Below are 16642 nucleotides of genomic sequence, written 5' to 3'. Positions count from 1 at the left end.
TCCATTACAGTTATTCGCAAAATAAAAGCGATATTTCTGAAATTTCGGCAAAGTTCGAATGCGACTTGCAGGTGTTTCCATTGAACAGTGTTTTGCGAACCAGCCGAAATTCTCGTAAGTTCTCGGACGTCCCGCGAGATGTGTGTGGCTGTGCGTTGGTAAAACTTAACACAAAGCCCTATAATTAAAAAGCACATGCTGAAGGTGAAATAAAGAAATGATCTGTTGACTTAGAGTGATCACTGATTTTAATGGCCTATTATTGATCACTTTGTAATAAAGCGAGGCTCGCTCTGACAGCGTCAGCTCGCGTCGGCGGAGCAGCTGCAGAATACAGGACTGTGAGTTACTGAAGTGTCCTTTGAACATATTTTCAATCAGCAATTATGTGTAAATATTAAAGTTAATGTCTCCCACATAGCTGAGGTGCACACACTCATCACAAGTTCATCTCACGATTAATGAAAACGGAATGATTAGATTTTGCGAAGTGCACACAGGACGAGCTCACAGCTGTCGGATTGTCTTTAACAGATCAGCCAGCATGACAGCTGGAACAGCTGCAGTGTTTTTGTCTGCTACTTATTGAGATCCAGAAAACATACAAAATTGACAAGACGTTATATCTGACTGCATGCGGCCGGCCCGAAACGGGGAGTCCGCTGACCTCTGAGACGTGTAAATTCGAAAAAAGTGTTTCCATTACACTTTTGCGATACACCTAAATATCGACACGGCTGAAAAACCACCTCAAATGAGTCTGCTCGGTCTCTTAGATCCTCTGACTCAAACCTCTCGATTGTTCCTGAGGTCAGAACTAAAATGCACAGAGAGGCAGCCTTTGTTAATTATGCCTCAAAACTCTGGAACAGCCTCCCTGAAGGTCTTAGGGGTTCTAAATCTGACACATTCAAACAAAATCTTAAGACATCTTTATAACAACTTTCTCCTGAAGTGTCTTTTCTATTACCTGATGGCTGTTTTATCTGGTCTTATCCTGATTTAATTCTGCTCTCTTATTTCATCACATTAATATTTGCTTTTATGTTAAGCACTTCGTGTTGCATTTTATGCATAAATTGTGCTATATAAAGTTTGTTGTCATTAGTAGAACCAGGGCAGATATTGTGACCTTATTTTCTCCTTTCACATAATTGGATTTGTCAGCTGCAACAGTGCATTTCCATGGGAATTTCACCAAAAAAGTGCACGAAACTTGCATACCGCTGCTTAAATCATATAGTTAAAAAATTATGTATTACATAAATATTACATCAACTATTTTGTGAGTGTAGGAATGACTGTCTTCACATTTGTGTGCATTTAAAGTCTGAAAACTCTAAATCTTGCCTTGCAGTTCACGAAAATGGGCCTTGAAATTTTCCTTCCCTGCTCCTTCTTTGTCTTGAAGGAAAAGGGTCTTCTGTAATATAAAATCCAAATAGTTCTTCAACGGCTATACTTTACTTTTTCCAGTCTAAAACTGTGTACTGCAAACTGTTAATGCACAATCAGAATATCTGGGAAGAACAGACAAACACACATCATTCTCTTCATTATCTGAACTTGACACAGGTGATGAGAGGCAGGTATTTGGCCATTTCTCCCATGGCTGTGACCACCCTCCACACCTGAAGCACTATACACTGATGTTCTCTTCCCCAAGGTTTTCTTACCTTTTGAGGAAGGTTGATCTGCTCCCTTTAAGGAAGGATAACATAGAAAATCTTGCCCTACCATTAATCTATTATATAGCTGCTTTCTAATTTAATCACAGCTGTTATCACCCAGTTTGGAATGTCCAACACCCCTATTCCACGATTTTTGTCATTGCTAAACCCCACTATTGTCCTGGTGAGAGTACAGACACATAGCATTCCAAACTGCTAACTGTATTGATTGGAGTGCACAACCAAGCCAGAGGTACAGCTGTTGAACACAGATGTGCACCTGTGGCAGTTGAGTGCTTTAAAACTGATTTATACCTTGTAGACTAGAAACATATTTTACTGTCTGAAATACATTAACCCATTTCCAATATCTTGGCTGGAACAATCTTCATAGGATACATCATATATTGTTTATCTTGCCAATGCCATTAACAATTTTTATGACTGTGAGAACATCCCATGTGGGTGGGTCCTTAATCCACTGGACTAGAATGAAAGCAAAACATAAAAAGAAAAACATTTTAATTGTTTCACACATCACAAAAATTGTGCTAGTTCATGTGGTTGATGTGAGAAACAATACCATCATTAAGAATAATGAGTGAATATACGGTATACATTTTTCACAACGGGCCAATGTTTTTGAAGCATCAGCTTCAGCAACCCCCATTTGATAAGATTTTGTGCCAGGGTCCCCTGTATGATGAGAATTTTGCTTTTAGCTATTTTATTATAGAATGTGTATGAAACCTATGACCAAAATACTCATTTTAGTCAAAATAGTCAATTAGATTCAGATTTAATTCAGATTCAGATCCAAATCACAACAACAAATATAAAATAATAGTTTGTCAATTATATTAAAGTGTGAGCAGCATTGAAACAGCCATCAGTGCACACACAGAAATCACTTACGACAGTAAAAGACACGGTAGGTATAATGCTGAAAACGTATGATATACTGAGGTTATTATTCTGTGGTTAACAGAGGTATGTTTGTAGTGTCACTGTCCTGTGAGAACCACGTATCTCTAAAAAGTCAGCTTTTCATGAGCTAGGAAGCTGTTTCAGTTTGTTTTTCCAAGAGGGAAAAGTAGTCTGTAAAGTAACTAGCACCTAAAGCTGTCAGCCAAATGTGGAAGAGAGAGGGAACAATATTTGCCTCAAGAAGTATAAAGCTGCATTACATGCAAATACTCAAGTACAAGTAGTGTACCTAAAATTAGTACTTCAGTACAGTACTAGAGTAAATGTAGCCTACTAAGTTACATTCCACTTCTAAGTAAACAGCCTTGCACTTGACCACATTTTGGGAGATCTGCAGCTCTTCTTCTTCTTCCTCAGGGGTGCCAGGGGTCACACCTGTAGCGCTGTGCCGGCTGCGCGAGCGTCCGCCTGCCTCTTTAAAAGGCGTGGCGTCAACGTGACAAGCCGACAGGAGGCGACGTAGCTGAGGAGTCTACAGGCAACATCCTGGAGTGGAGGCATCTATCTGAACTTGGAGCGGCAGCTCTGGAAATTAAGACGAAACGTTAGCTAAGCGAATATATTCGTGATTAATTTTCTTAGGCTCTTGCCACGAATACCCGTGTACAGCCAGTACATAGACAGAAACAACCGGACAGAAAGCTGTCTATGCCTGCTGACGCCTCCTCCTTTACTTGAGTTAGTTCACGTTAGATAACGCTCTTTGGATTATTAGCAAACGTTTCCCACTTTGAAAATGGCTACTAACGAGCTGTCGTCTAAGCTCAGTCGTCGGCTGCAGATCGAGGAAGGAACCGAGGAGCCCGTAGCTGTGGACGTCCCCGGACACCAGAACGGGTCAGACGAGAAACCGAGCACGGCCAACGCGGACTCGGAGCTGGGCGCTAAGCTGCTGCGGCGAGAGGAGCTGAACGAGGGCCACGGAGAACACCAGCAGCCCAGCATGAAGGTGTTCAACCCCTACACCGAGTTCAAGGAGTTTTCCCGGAACCAGATCAAAGACATGGAAAAGCTATTCAAAACGTGAGTGTGTGACGGCCAGTCTGCATGAATGACGTTAAACTGGTGGCTAAATCTTAAACATGCCCATGGCTGCCCATCCTAATTTCATGTAAGTCCGTAGGTTTTGACAAGGAAGTAACGTTAAAAGTCACTCTCATGCGGAAGTTGAGGCTTGCCCATGTAGGTCACGTCTCACTTTTTACTAAAGTGGAAGAAGTGCCACAGAATAACACACAACTTAACTAAATTAAAGGATAAGTCAGCGAGAAACTGTGAATAAAACATTATTCAAGACAGTGATGAAGTCAGACAAGAGATTTTCTTTGAGTTTATCATATTCAATATATATCAATATCCTCATCCTCCGTCCAGGACCTGATGTGTGGTTAATAAAAATGTTAAATATTAAAAGATGCTGTGGATTTACCAATTCAGTTTATCAGATCATCAGTAACCCTCCCTCTAGAGTCAAAAGGAATTATGATGTAATACATTTTAAGGTTTAACACACATTGACACATACATTTGCAGAAGATCACACATGGTGGAAAGATTACAGATTGAATACAATTATTGAACCTGGCATTGGTGATCCTGGGTAAGCTGTGTCATGAATATGGTTATTAACAAGTTAACTGTGCGGTTTTTAGTCCACTTATGAGCATGTTCATCACTAGAATCAGAAGTCAGTAGTTAACATGACAGGATATGAAATGGTGATCCCCACAGAAAACTCACTTATAGTCATTGCTAAAACTGATATTCTATATAGAAATATCAACAATAACAATATCAATATCACGTGCTTAGAATAGAGTAAGAAACTGTAAATGTAAGGATATAAGCTAAACTAAACAACAGAGGGTTTAGTTTTTACTTAAATTTCTCATCACAAAGTTGTCTGATGTTGTTCTGCACTGCAGTGTCATAAACTACCCCTCTGCTTGTTAGAGTCTCTGTTTTAAAACCAGAGTCAGAAAAGTGTGGAACAGCAAAACGATTAGACTGACCTACAAAAAAATCTACTGCTCCTGATTACTTGTTACTTTATTTTGAACATTACTTATGTCACTGCCAGGATCCTGTAGCAATCAAGACTCCCTGTTCCTGGTGATATGATTGGTGAGCGGTTGACCTGTTGTCAGTAGGTTTTGATCCTGAATGTCTTGGTTCAACTAGATTCTTTAAGATTCATCAGATTGAGTTTCAGTACCTAGCTGGGGAAATTTGAACATCCTGCCAGCTAGATAGCCATATCTAGCTAGGGGGGATGTTTACTTCAGTCTTTATTTTTGAGTCGTTATTTAACCTCTGCTGACCACTTCCTCTTACACAGTTCTCATACTTATACAGTAAAAGCAGTTAACAAACCTGTCAATTTCTCATAAAGTATGTACGTGGCATCTATAGAACACATCTTTCTGTAACAAAGATACTTCTGGTCATTCTGCTGTTCGTTCTGGAATTGGTATTTCTTTCTAGCTAAAGAACTTTAGTCTTCATTCACGCTGAGGTTGTGTTTGTGCATGTGTATGATTTCAGGCTGCTTCTGTGCGCCGCTCTGCACAGATTCTTCAGGTTCCTGTCATGTCCAGTCCTGTCTGGGCATTTGAAATGCACTACTTGCTTACACGTACTCTTTGTACAGCTATCTTCAAAAGCTTCAGATCCAATCAAAATGTACAGTTTGAGCATTTATCTTGTGAGTTATATCATTCTAGTGTGCCAGAGCTATGCATGGGATTTTTGAGTATGATGAGGAAGTAGGTGTGCCCCTTATCTGACCAATCAATAAACAGATAGATGATTACACTGCCTGTGTTTACTGCATAGCCAGCATATTGCCTTACTAATCCTGCCCAGTCACAAAACTACAGTGTGTTTTGATCCAGTGAAACAAGTCAAAAACTGAAAGGTGAGCCCATATGATACAGGCCATCACTAGATTCCAGAAGTGAGCTCAAATATGGGTTCCAGCCCCAGGCTGTTTTAGAGGAGAATGTTATACAGAAAAAATGGGTCTGGTCTGTGCAAGTCTAAAATACTTTTCCAAGTCCAACTGAAATCACTAGTAGACCTCCCATTTTTTATTGTTGAAAGGAGGAAGGAAGGTGTTTATGGATTAATCAGAAATACTTCTATAGGCTTCAAGCCTCTGTGTACACGTTTGACAGCTCACCCAGCAGGATAGATAGATATTCCCCTGCGTAAGTGTGCAGGTTAACAAAAAAGTCTAATAAATGATATTAAATAACAGGGAAATTGTAAAATGCCTGCTTTGGAGAAGCCATAAAAGTATATATTCAGTAAAAGAATGAAGAAAATCAATCCTATACTCTGCTCTGACTATTGCTATTGACCTTGCTCAGACCTTCATCCAGGTTCCAATTCAAATGATCCCTTCTCTTTCTTGATCATTCATGCCTCTTTAGTGTTATGAAGTTAAGTGTGAAGAGACAGAAATTTGCAGTGACACTGTGGTCTTGTCAGATTTGCAAAGGTACAAAAATCATTTGACACTTTTTTGGCTCATAAAAATATGAAGGGAGAATACAATTTGAATTGTAGAAATAAAACACTGTGCAGCTTCCTTAAAGGGAAACACGGCCCTGTGTTTCTTTGTTTTTGTCCTCAGAAGTCTTTGGAAAACAGTTAACTCAAAATAGATGTGGATCCATGACTGAAACTTGACACAGAGCTTGGAGAGAGCTAACTCATACTGAAAGTGAAACTCTGGTATAGGCTCATGTATTCTGTGGCACGATGGATGTCACCATGACGACAGGGCATGCAGATATAGCTCAGCATGGGACAGTCAAAGGCAACTGTCGTTTTTGTCCCCCTCAATGTAAATTCTGTGCAGAAGTGCAAATTCTGGAGCCAGTAGCCCCCTCAAACTTTGCTACATTGCTATTTTTCACTTTTGTTACTGAAGCATGTATTACCTACGTCACAAAGACACTCATCAATGCTGGAGAAGGAAGTGCAGGGATTGGATTAAGTGCAACAGACCTTGAGATGATCATTTCCTGCATTCTGGTAAATATCCATGTAACAATTTGTGTAGTCCTCTGCTATTCTCAACATGGACATAAAGGAAATTACGAGTCAATAAGAGTATGTGTAGGCATTATAGAGTACACCTCATTTAACCTTAACAGTCCAAAGCCTCTCATAAAGGATGGGGTAGCCTTGCCAAGGCACATTGATGTCCACCATTGTCTAACTGGTTAGTATATCTTACAGCATATTATCTTCTCTTCTCATATGCAGGAATTATAAAACAAATGTATATTTTACCTTCAGTCCTACACTTTTCAAGAAGGATGCAGTAGCCTAGCCTTTGTAACATTAATTTCCACCAAGCAGATTATTGGTTAAATCAGAAAGGGGAAGCAGGTGTGTTATTGCGTGGGGCAGTCAGGTGATGGGGAAAGGAGGGAGACTTCAAGGATATCTGGTGGACAGCTAGGGGGTGGCAGGTCAGGGGAATTGAAGGAAAAAACCTTGCCTGGGAGAAGTGATCAGGGGCTGGAGACAGGGACCGAGAGCAATGCAGAGGGACAAAAAGGGGCACTAAGGAGCAGACTGCGACTCAGACAACTTGCCAATCCAAACTTGCAGCAAAAATGTAGGGCACCAAGGCCAAAACCAATGGTGCAGTAACAATAATTGATAATTACATATTATGAAAAAATAGTAAATGGACTGTATTTAATAGTTTGACATTTCCACAAAATGTTTTCTGATTTATTTTTTGAAATGTGAATCTTTTAGTTATTGTTATATTTTGATGATTAGATTAAGTTTATAAATGGTTTAAATGTATTCAAGATTAATTTGAACAAGTTCCAACACTCATGCAGCTGTTGGCATTGTAGTTTGAAATCATGCAAAGTACTTTTTTCACATGTTAAACATCAAAGGCACTGATGAGAAACATCTCAAGGTGAAACTACTAGTCTGTTCTTCAATACTTTCTATGTTTTCTGTGTGAATAATTGTTAATTAATTTATGAAAGGGATGATAAAAAAGGCAATGAGAATGCTGACCTTTCAAGTTTCATCAGCAGTCATTAATAACACCATCAAGCACATCGTGTTTAGGAACGTCTTAGACTTCAACAGTTACCTAGTGTTTCTGTGGGGTTGACAAAATGTTTAAAAATATATGTACATGGAGTATTTGAATTAAACAGAAGCTCCCTGTGCTTTTCAGAGTAAACATTTCACCAAACTAACAGAGGTGCAGATGGGTGTCAAGAGAGGAGGATCCTAGATGGAAAAGAAGTACAAAATGTCCATAAATGAGGCTGTAGAGGCTACCACACAAAGACTGCTCAGCTGAAGAGATACACCAAAGATGCAGAGGCCAAGAGAATAAATGGCCTATGGCTGCCTGAACACTATGGGCAGATGGACTCACATTCAAGTCTGTTTGTGTCTTGTTCTGCTCATCGGCTTATTCAGGTGAAGCTGTTGAAAATTGTGTATTTGAGGACTTTCCACAGACATTTTGGGGAAGACATGCATAATGTTGCACTCCCATATACACATGAAAAATCCCAGAATGTCGTGTAACTGTAAAGAATGAAAAAAGGGAGTGAGAAGTGTAGTTCCACAAACGTCCCCATTGTGGGCAGAGAACAGAGGAAACACAAGCAGAGCCATAGACGATGGATACCAGCTACATTTAGTGGAAATGGAATTTCTTTGTTCACTAGAGAGTAGTTCCAGTGCAAACTGAAGACACTATCAGCATCACAAGCTAAATTCCTTATTCATTATAATAGGCCGCATAAGGAAGCCTGATATCTTAAACAGACTTCAAACTTTGATAAATACAACCTAAAACTAAATGTGTAAAGCTTGAAAGTGGCACAGTATGCACATGGTGAAAGGTGTGGAAATTTAATTCCAGGTCTGTGGCCAGGCTGTAACAAACTAGTTTTCTGCTTGATTCTGTCCAGGTATGATGCTGGGAAAGACAACTACATTGACCTGATGGAACTGAAGCTGATGATGGAGAAGCTCGGAGCTCCACAGACACACCTCGGCTTGAAGAACATGATCAAGGAAGTGGACGAGGACCTGGACAACAAGCTCAGCTTCAGAGAGGTTAACCAGATTAGAATATGTTGCATGATGTGATATTCCTTCTGTCTACACCCGTGTCACTCAGTTTTTCCTGTCCTGCTCAGTTCCTGCTGATCTTCAGGAAGGCAGCAGCAGGAGAGCTGGCAGAGGACAGTGGCCTCAGTGTCCTCGCTCGCCTTTCTGAAATCGACGTCTCCACAGAGGGGGTCAAAGGAGCAAAGACCTTCTTTGAAGCCAAAGTAAGTGGACTTCAAAGTTCTTGTACAACACTACTAAAAACTATTTCAAAATGTATTCCAATTTTCATCAACAAATAAAAACTGAATGATAATGTTAAAGAGAAATGAATGGACAAATGAACAAATGACTGTTTTAAAACAAAGTCTTATGTAATAATCTATGAATATACAGAAGAATATGTTGAATCACACATTGTGTGGAACTGGTCACTAACTGGTCCCTCAATTTCAGAATTTGCTTAGCTGCCTCACCTGTCCCACCAATGAGCAAGCATCTTACATTTGAGTCATGTTAAGTCTCATGAACAGTTTTTGGAATTTGGCAACTAATCTATGATCCTACTGAAAGCTTTCTCACGTTCTTTTCTGTCTATTCATGTCCTACAGATCAATTCTGCAAGTTGAAAAACGTGAATTTTGTTAAATTTTTGCCATTTCTGAGTAGCCAAGCTGTTTACCAACATATGAAATGCAAAGACATAGAGTAACTCTGAATCCTAGAATGTTATTCCCTGGTTTTCATTGTAGTTCCAGGCTTTCCAGGATTTTCTACTGGTCGGTCAAATTGGATTTCAAAGTGTCTTTTACGCGACTCACAATGTGACAATCAATTAGGATCAAAAATGCAGAGTAGAAATACTCAGTTTGGTTTAGGTGAGGGGTGGAGCCTGTGTAGATGATGACTGTTTTGCATTGATATCAATACTAAATGTATTTTGACATATCTGCAACATCAACGAAAGAGTGGAAAGAACTCTTCATCAACAGGCCCACTTCCTCACGGTTTAGCAGGATAACAGTGCATACACTGTGAATGACACTGTGTAAATACAGCTTCAGGGATAGCTCCCGCCATGGAAACTGGATTGTCAAATCTACTGATGGACACATTACTACCGTCTCATGGTATATACCATCATGCTGCCCAACCCTAATCCTGAGTGATGGAAGTACATCAGAACGGCTGAGCAGAATCCATGCTGCTATTAGCATTAGATTGTTATGGAGGACAACCCAGAGAGCAACTGTCCTCTGCAGCACACCTTGATAGCGTGATTGTTTGAAGGGCAAGATGATGGATCACCATTTCTCATGCTTCCACAACTGAAAGTCGTGCTGCCAGTGTTTGTTGTTACTGACACATGTATCATTATTGCAGCTAATCATGCACATAACATGTTTATGGTGCATGCTCTGCTGCGACGACGCTGCCTGTGGAAGAGTCATAACACGCCTAATCAAAAATGAAATCTTAAAAGCCAAACTGGAATTTAGCACCATGAACACAAGACAAACTTTTCAGAAAGTTAGAACACTCACTGGTCATGATCCAAAACCCAAGTTAGCTGCAATAACTGACCCTATCTCTTCATCACCTTTTACACTTGACACCACGGACTGCTCAAATGCTCAAATCCCCATCCCTCAGTCAACACACCCTGCCCCCTTCACTGTGGAGCACATACGCCGGCAGCTGAACCACTGTAAACCGGGAAAAGCACCTGGGCCAGATAGTATCCAGGCATGGCACCCATCATCACATACCTCAAATACTCGAACAATTCTGCTGTACTTGCACTACTCATCAATATAACCTCGGTTGTAAGCTATCAAGACTCCATCTCCCATCTCACACAGTGGTGCACAGACAGTTACCTGCAGTCATCCCCTCAACCCACACTTTGTACTCCTCCCATCTGGGCGCCGTTACAGGTCGCTGGCATTGAAAAAAGTGAAGTTCAGCAAGAGTTTTGTCCCATTGCCATAAGAGAACTGAACAGAACATCCAGACTGTAATGTGCCTCAGTTTGTGTGTTTGTGTATGTAAAGTTTGAGAATGTGCTGGTGGTGGGATCCATGTGTGTATCTGTCAAGTTTGATATATTGTTGTATTCTCGAGGCTGTACAGAAGGTGGAAACAATTTTCCTTGTAAGGGACAAATAAATCTAAATCTAATCTAACATGCATGGACATGCAAATCTGATCAGATCACATGCAAAAACAGTGCAGACAGGTCTTCAAGATCCGATTTAAGATACAAATGTGATTTGCCTGCAGTCTGAGCATAGGTGTAGAGACAGACAACTAACCATGCTCACATTCACACATCTGGGCAATTTAGAGTGGGGTTTAATATCTCAACACAACATTTTCCTAAGTACAGTTTAAAGAATAATGTTTATTTAAGTAGGAATTTTTTGATACATTCTGTGCCTACTGGAGGAACTTCAGCTTTTGATACTGGGTGTAACACACAGTCACACTCGGATGAGAGGCGAAACGTCTTTTAAGACAAACTGACGAGGTCCAGTTGCGAACGATTGAATGCCCTAAAGCTTACAATGACCTGGATGAATGAGAATATTCACAGGCACAGTCACACTCAGCTTCCATACAAAGCCCTGTCTGCTCCTCTTTATAGGCCACAGGTGTTTGAAATTCAGTTTTGATTGTCAACTCTGAGACGAGGAGCTCCACTGTGGCTTTACTCCATCACCTGACAGCTGTGTGTTTTCCTGTTCGACAGGTCCAGGCCATCAATGAGTCCAACCGCTTTGAGGCAGAGATCCGCCAGGAGCAAGAGGCCAAGAAAAAGCAGGCCGAGGAGCAGAAACAGAGACGTGCTGCTTTCAAAGAACTGCAGTCTGCCTTCAAGTGACTGTCTCTCTCTTCTCTCAGGACCTGTCACCCTCCGTGCTGCACTAATGCTATCAGTTTGTCAATGTGTGTGTGAATGCTTCGTGTTGTCTCACATGCTGGTCACTAGTCTACAATACAATGGACTGAATACCATGAAAAATCAGCACTGATTCTGCAGATAACAGAAAGAATTCATTGGTTCATTAGTCTAGAATCATCTATTCATTTAGCTCTGTAACAAACATCAAAAGTTAAAGTGACATGAAACATCAAAAATACAAACTTGATACAGCAGAGCAGTCCTTACAGAGCTAAATGAATGCATGATTCTTACAGTATCCATCATCCACCCAACATCAAAGACACGTTTTACCTAAATATCAACTCTGTGGCCCAGTTTATCGGAACAGTGAGTGTGTGTTGACACACTGGGCTCCGGCAGAGAATGGTTGAAGTGGTGTCATGGTGACATCCTGCCTCACCGTATAATAAACTGCCGTGCAGTGTTTTAGTAGCAAATTGGTGGATCTGTTACTCCAATCGGTCTTTCAAACTTGTATAGGAATGTGTTGCCTGTCCCTGGCAGAAGACACGCACATCAACAGCAGCTCATACTGTGGGCTCTTGTCAGTCTGAACACCCAGCTGTGTCGCTAAAATGACCCAGTGTCCAGTCCTTGGTATTTCAGTAGACTAGTGATGATGCACGTGTTACTCTGTCTTGGATAAAGTGTCAGCTTATTTGAGCTATGTTTGTCTACTCTTTTCAGAAATTGTATTAAATCCACAGTGACACTTTCCAGACACGTAATCCATCTGTCACACAAAATTCAGTCAGTGTTAAATGTTGAACAAATAGCTGAGCTCTACATTTTTCCTGTCAGCTCTTATTTTTGTACAATGGGACTGGGGGGGTATTGAGTAGAATTCAGTGGTTGTGGTTTGGGATGGTTGTTGTGGTCATTGTTCAGCACCGTGTTTTGCATGGGCTCTCTGAAGCACAGACAGCTTTTTGGAGCATGTTTTCTTTTCTAGTTTCCATTATTTCTGTCAGGGCTGTTAACATATTATTCATTCACGTACTCCAGTGCTGAGATCTGGGGATTTAGTGACTTCGCTGTAGACCCTGCTTTAATTTGGAGTTCACAGCAACCACATGAGTCATCACACCAGGAACAACTTCCTAGTTCTTATCTAGTCTTGTCTAGTTTTTATTATAGTCGGTTATAAAAACAGACGTTTAGTTTGTGTTCACTTTAGTTTTCCTTTTCAGATCAGTGGATTAGATGTTTGGACACACATACCCAGGGCTCAACAATGAAGTGAGTGAAATGCTGTCATACCTGATAGGAATGGTACTATGCAAATAAAGCCCAGGTTTTTTTTTTCTTTTTTAAGGAAATGTTCCCACTGTATGCTGTCCCTTGGATGAACCTTTAGGTTTGACACAGAATAGCACATGCACCATGACAGTTAGACCAGTACCAATTATGGTTTTAAAAGTTTACACTGCTCTACTTATTTTGCTTTTGTCTCACTATAAAATCATGAGTAATATAGATTTTGAGCTTTTAGCAGTGTGGACAGAGTGTGTCAGTACCTTGTTGTTTGCCAAGGGTGGTGAGGAAAGGGAACAGTTCCTGCAGAGATGTTCCTTTCATGTGAATGCTGTATTCACATTTTAAGAAGAGAATGACTTACCAAGATCATCAAATCCGTGTTTTGGAATTGAAATCAGTTCCTGTTGCTCTTTACTTGTGCTTCCAGCTTGTGGGGCTTGTGCATTGTCTGTAATCAGGTAAATCTTTTTAGTCAAGAGATTTGCACAATTTGCACTTACTTGGTCATTTGATGTAAGTGTCTTAATCAAGAGATAGTAGATTGAACCTTGATAGAATTGTTTGATGAATTGTTTAATTCAACGTGATCTTGCTCCAATAATTCCCTGACTAAGTCACAACAGTTGGCTTTACATTTGTTTTCATGGTAATGTTACTGTAAGGCAGGTGCATTTTAAACCTTTTTCCACAGTTATTCCAGCACTGAATGTTTCCTCACATTACTTCACAGATAGTTTGGTGGAGGAGGCATGGTTACTTGTTCAGTATTGCTCACTAGTTTCCTCCGTTTTGTGTAAATGAACAACAAATCGACCCAGTTAATAACAGGGCATGCAATAGGAGTGATATTGCATTTCTAAATGCCTTGCAGTAATGTTACTGAGTGCTTTAAATAGTCTACATATCAACAGTGTGAAGTAGTGTTGGTTTGTTTGTGACACTACTTGAATTAGAGATAATGGACTCTTCCTCATGGATGGATCATTTCCTGTCAACTATGGAGCAGCAGTGGACCAAACTGCACTCTATATCAGAACAACATTTTTATGAATGATGTAGTAGTATATTCAACCATGAGGCCTAGCCCTACATATACTTAAAAGCGTAAAATGTCTTTGTAGAATAGGTGTTTCCTCAAACGCACCAGTCAAATGTCACATTTTATGTGATCTTCAGGATTATCACTTTAAATCATCTCAGTCTGAGATTAATTAATACTTAAATTTTTTTGTCATGGCACAAAGTAATCTAAATTCTTTTTTAGGACAAATTTGGTATCTTTAAATGTTTGCTTCGGGACCATTTTGTAAATGTACAAGGAAGAAATTTTGGTTAGTACTGTGTAAATTAATATGCGAGCCCCCACAGTGTTATTGTAACAGCGTTGTCTGTTAATGCATGCTAGCAGTTCATAGCACAGTGTTCTTATTGAATAAACTAACAAACAATTCATCACAATATGAAAAATTCTCAGTACGTTCGTCTTGAGGATGATGGGTGTCTTTGAAATTTCCTCTCTCCTCCTTGTTGACTCAACACAGCTCAGTTGGGTTTTGCAACTTCATCAGTAAAATGGGAAGACATTTGGGGATTTCAGGGTTTAAACATGTTTTCTTGTGTAAAGTGGGTGATGGTCAGTGAGTAGTTGTGATTTTGGGTTTTGTCAGCTCTGTCATTTCTTTCCTGGTGTGTATTATGTATGTATACTGTAGGCTCATTGTTTTGGGTTTTGACAGACCTTCACAGGCATCTGCCCCCACACTATTTGAAACTGGTGTATTGTTTCCCTGCTTTAACAAGACACTGGCAGCTGTTGTATTTTGACTGCTGTGTTGATATGTGGGTTTCTTTTGGTACTGATTTCCCCAAATTTCCTACATATTCAAAAGAAACAAATTGTGTTTCTTTTGGAAAAATAAAAAGCAAAAATGATTAGCCTTAATTATATATGCAAATCTTTCATTGTGTCTCTTTGGTTGTTCTCTATTGATCTTGTCCAGGATTATGTTAACACTGTATTATGTAGTGAAGGGGTAACAGGAAAGAAAAACATCATTCATTTTAAACTTCATTCCATTAAACATGACCTAATTACTGATGGAACTGAGTCGGGTGCACACACAGTAGATTCCATGAATTGTTATCCTTCCACTGAAATGTCCTTCTACTTCATTCCTTAATGTCCTTATTGTCACCATAATAGTGCCAAATGTTTGAACTACTGTCATTATGCCCAGTTGTGTGGAGCTTTTCTCTCTCCAGCAACAAAAATGTGAATGGAAATGATATTGACAATGATGTTGACAGAATATAGTTATTGAGAAAGCTGTTGGCCACTGTCATTATTTGCTTTTCACTCTATTGTTAGTACAACATTCCATCACACTATTCACATGAGCAGTGTAGACTGAAATCCATCAGAGCAGGGATGAATCAACAGTTTTCATACTTTGCCACTGAAATGTACTTCACATGAATCCACTCAGCCTGGGAATCACTATGAAAGTTAAGGAGTAACTTTAAATCTACACTTCCTCTGTTCAGAAACTCAACTGTGAAATGTGTTGATTGTGAAAACTTCAAAATTGAGCTGGGAAGGAATTCTGGGAGCTGAATAACAATCAGGGTAACTATTATGGTCTTCCTTCTCTGGTTTGTTTTTTGTTTTGTTTTTCCTTGCTTGTTCTTTCTTAGTTTGTACTACAACTGTACTGTCTTGTATGCTGAAAAGAAATGACTAATGACTAAATGACACATTTACTCTGATTTTTAATAATATGCATCCTTTTGTCGCAATAAATTGTCTCCAGCGTGTGTCATCACCTTTGTGTCAACATCAAAAAGACATGAGGGTGGTTATCCACCTGAAACCAAGTCATTTGTTTTTTTCTTTAGATTTACCATAAAACCCCGATTTTAATTCTTTGTCATTAATAAGGGTTATAAACTGCTAGAAATTAGAATCTTAAACTGTGATTCATTCCAGAGTGAGAAAGGTTTGCTATCTTATCCGATTCAGTTGTGGACTGTGGGAGACAAATTTAGTTTATTCCATCTTGAGTTTCTAGCACACTCCTCTACACTGAACATTTTCACTGAGGTAATGAAGTTAACTTGTAAAAATTGTTCTCATTACAATCTTAAAATTTATAACCCTGTGTTCAGTTTTTGTAACACAAGAATGACTTGACTAAGACGGATTAATTTTAAATTAATTTATATTAATTAATTTATTTATAAAGAAATCAGCTGTTTGGGATGTGTAATGTTTCGCCACCTGCTTACATTTGGTGTGGCAGCCTCCACCTACAGCAGTCTGTCGTTCACTTTGGCCATGCACCATGTGTCAGATCCCGCCCCCACTGCCTTGGTGCAACCTCAGCCCAGCAATAAGCCATGCCCCTGTGATGATGATAATGTGGCATAAAGCAAGGGGACAGGAAATTCTGGTTGGTAGCCACGGGAAGGGTGTCAACAATAGCTGCCCATTAAGTTTTAAATTATGCAGCTTCTAATTGAATTTTACTAATTCGCGACCAGAAGTGTTTTCCCTGATCTCCTTCACAGGAACTGCCCCCAGCCATTGGTTTATGTGCGTGGATTACACCTGGGTCAAAATTAGAACACAGGAAGTTGAAACTTTCACAGATTACATCATGAAGTGGAC

General features: G+C 39.8%; 1 protein-coding gene across 1 annotated transcript; it reads left to right on the top strand.

Annotated features, from left to right (window-relative positions):
* The first annotated feature begins 3119 nt into the window (after positions 1-3119).
* efhd2 (EF-hand domain family, member D2) lies at positions 3120-15789 on the top strand. The gene is made up of 4 exons (XM_041946407.1): positions 3120-3680; positions 8630-8777; positions 8861-8995; positions 11524-15789. Exons 1-4 carry the CDS (start codon positions 3394-3396, stop codon positions 11653-11655), a joined length of 702 nt encoding a protein of 233 aa, XP_041802341.1. The 5' UTR covers positions 3120-3393; the 3' UTR covers positions 11656-15789.
* Positions 15790-16642: the final 853 nt, after the last annotated feature.

This window comes from Chelmon rostratus, chromosome 10, assembly GCF_017976325.1.
Source record: "Chelmon rostratus isolate fCheRos1 chromosome 10, fCheRos1.pri, whole genome shotgun sequence".
In the NCBI taxonomy this organism is placed as follows: domain Eukaryota; kingdom Metazoa; phylum Chordata; class Actinopteri; order Chaetodontiformes; family Chaetodontidae; genus Chelmon; species Chelmon rostratus.
Note: the sequence above shows the minus strand (reverse complement) of the source record. Positions and strands in the feature narration are given on the sequence as shown.

Excerpts from the sequence above, each read along its gene's own strand:
- efhd2 (XM_041946407.1), top strand. The coding sequence starts at position 3,394 with ATGGCTACTAACGAGCTGTCGTCTAAGCTCAGTCGTCGGCTGCAGATC. Across the intron at positions 3,681-8,629 it reads ATGGAAAAGCTATTCAAAAC|GTATGATGCTGGGAAAGACA; the intron begins GTGAGTGTGTGA and ends GATTCTGTCCAG. Across the intron at positions 8,778-8,860 it reads ACAAGCTCAGCTTCAGAGAG|TTCCTGCTGATCTTCAGGAA; the intron begins GTTAACCAGATT and ends TGTCCTGCTCAG.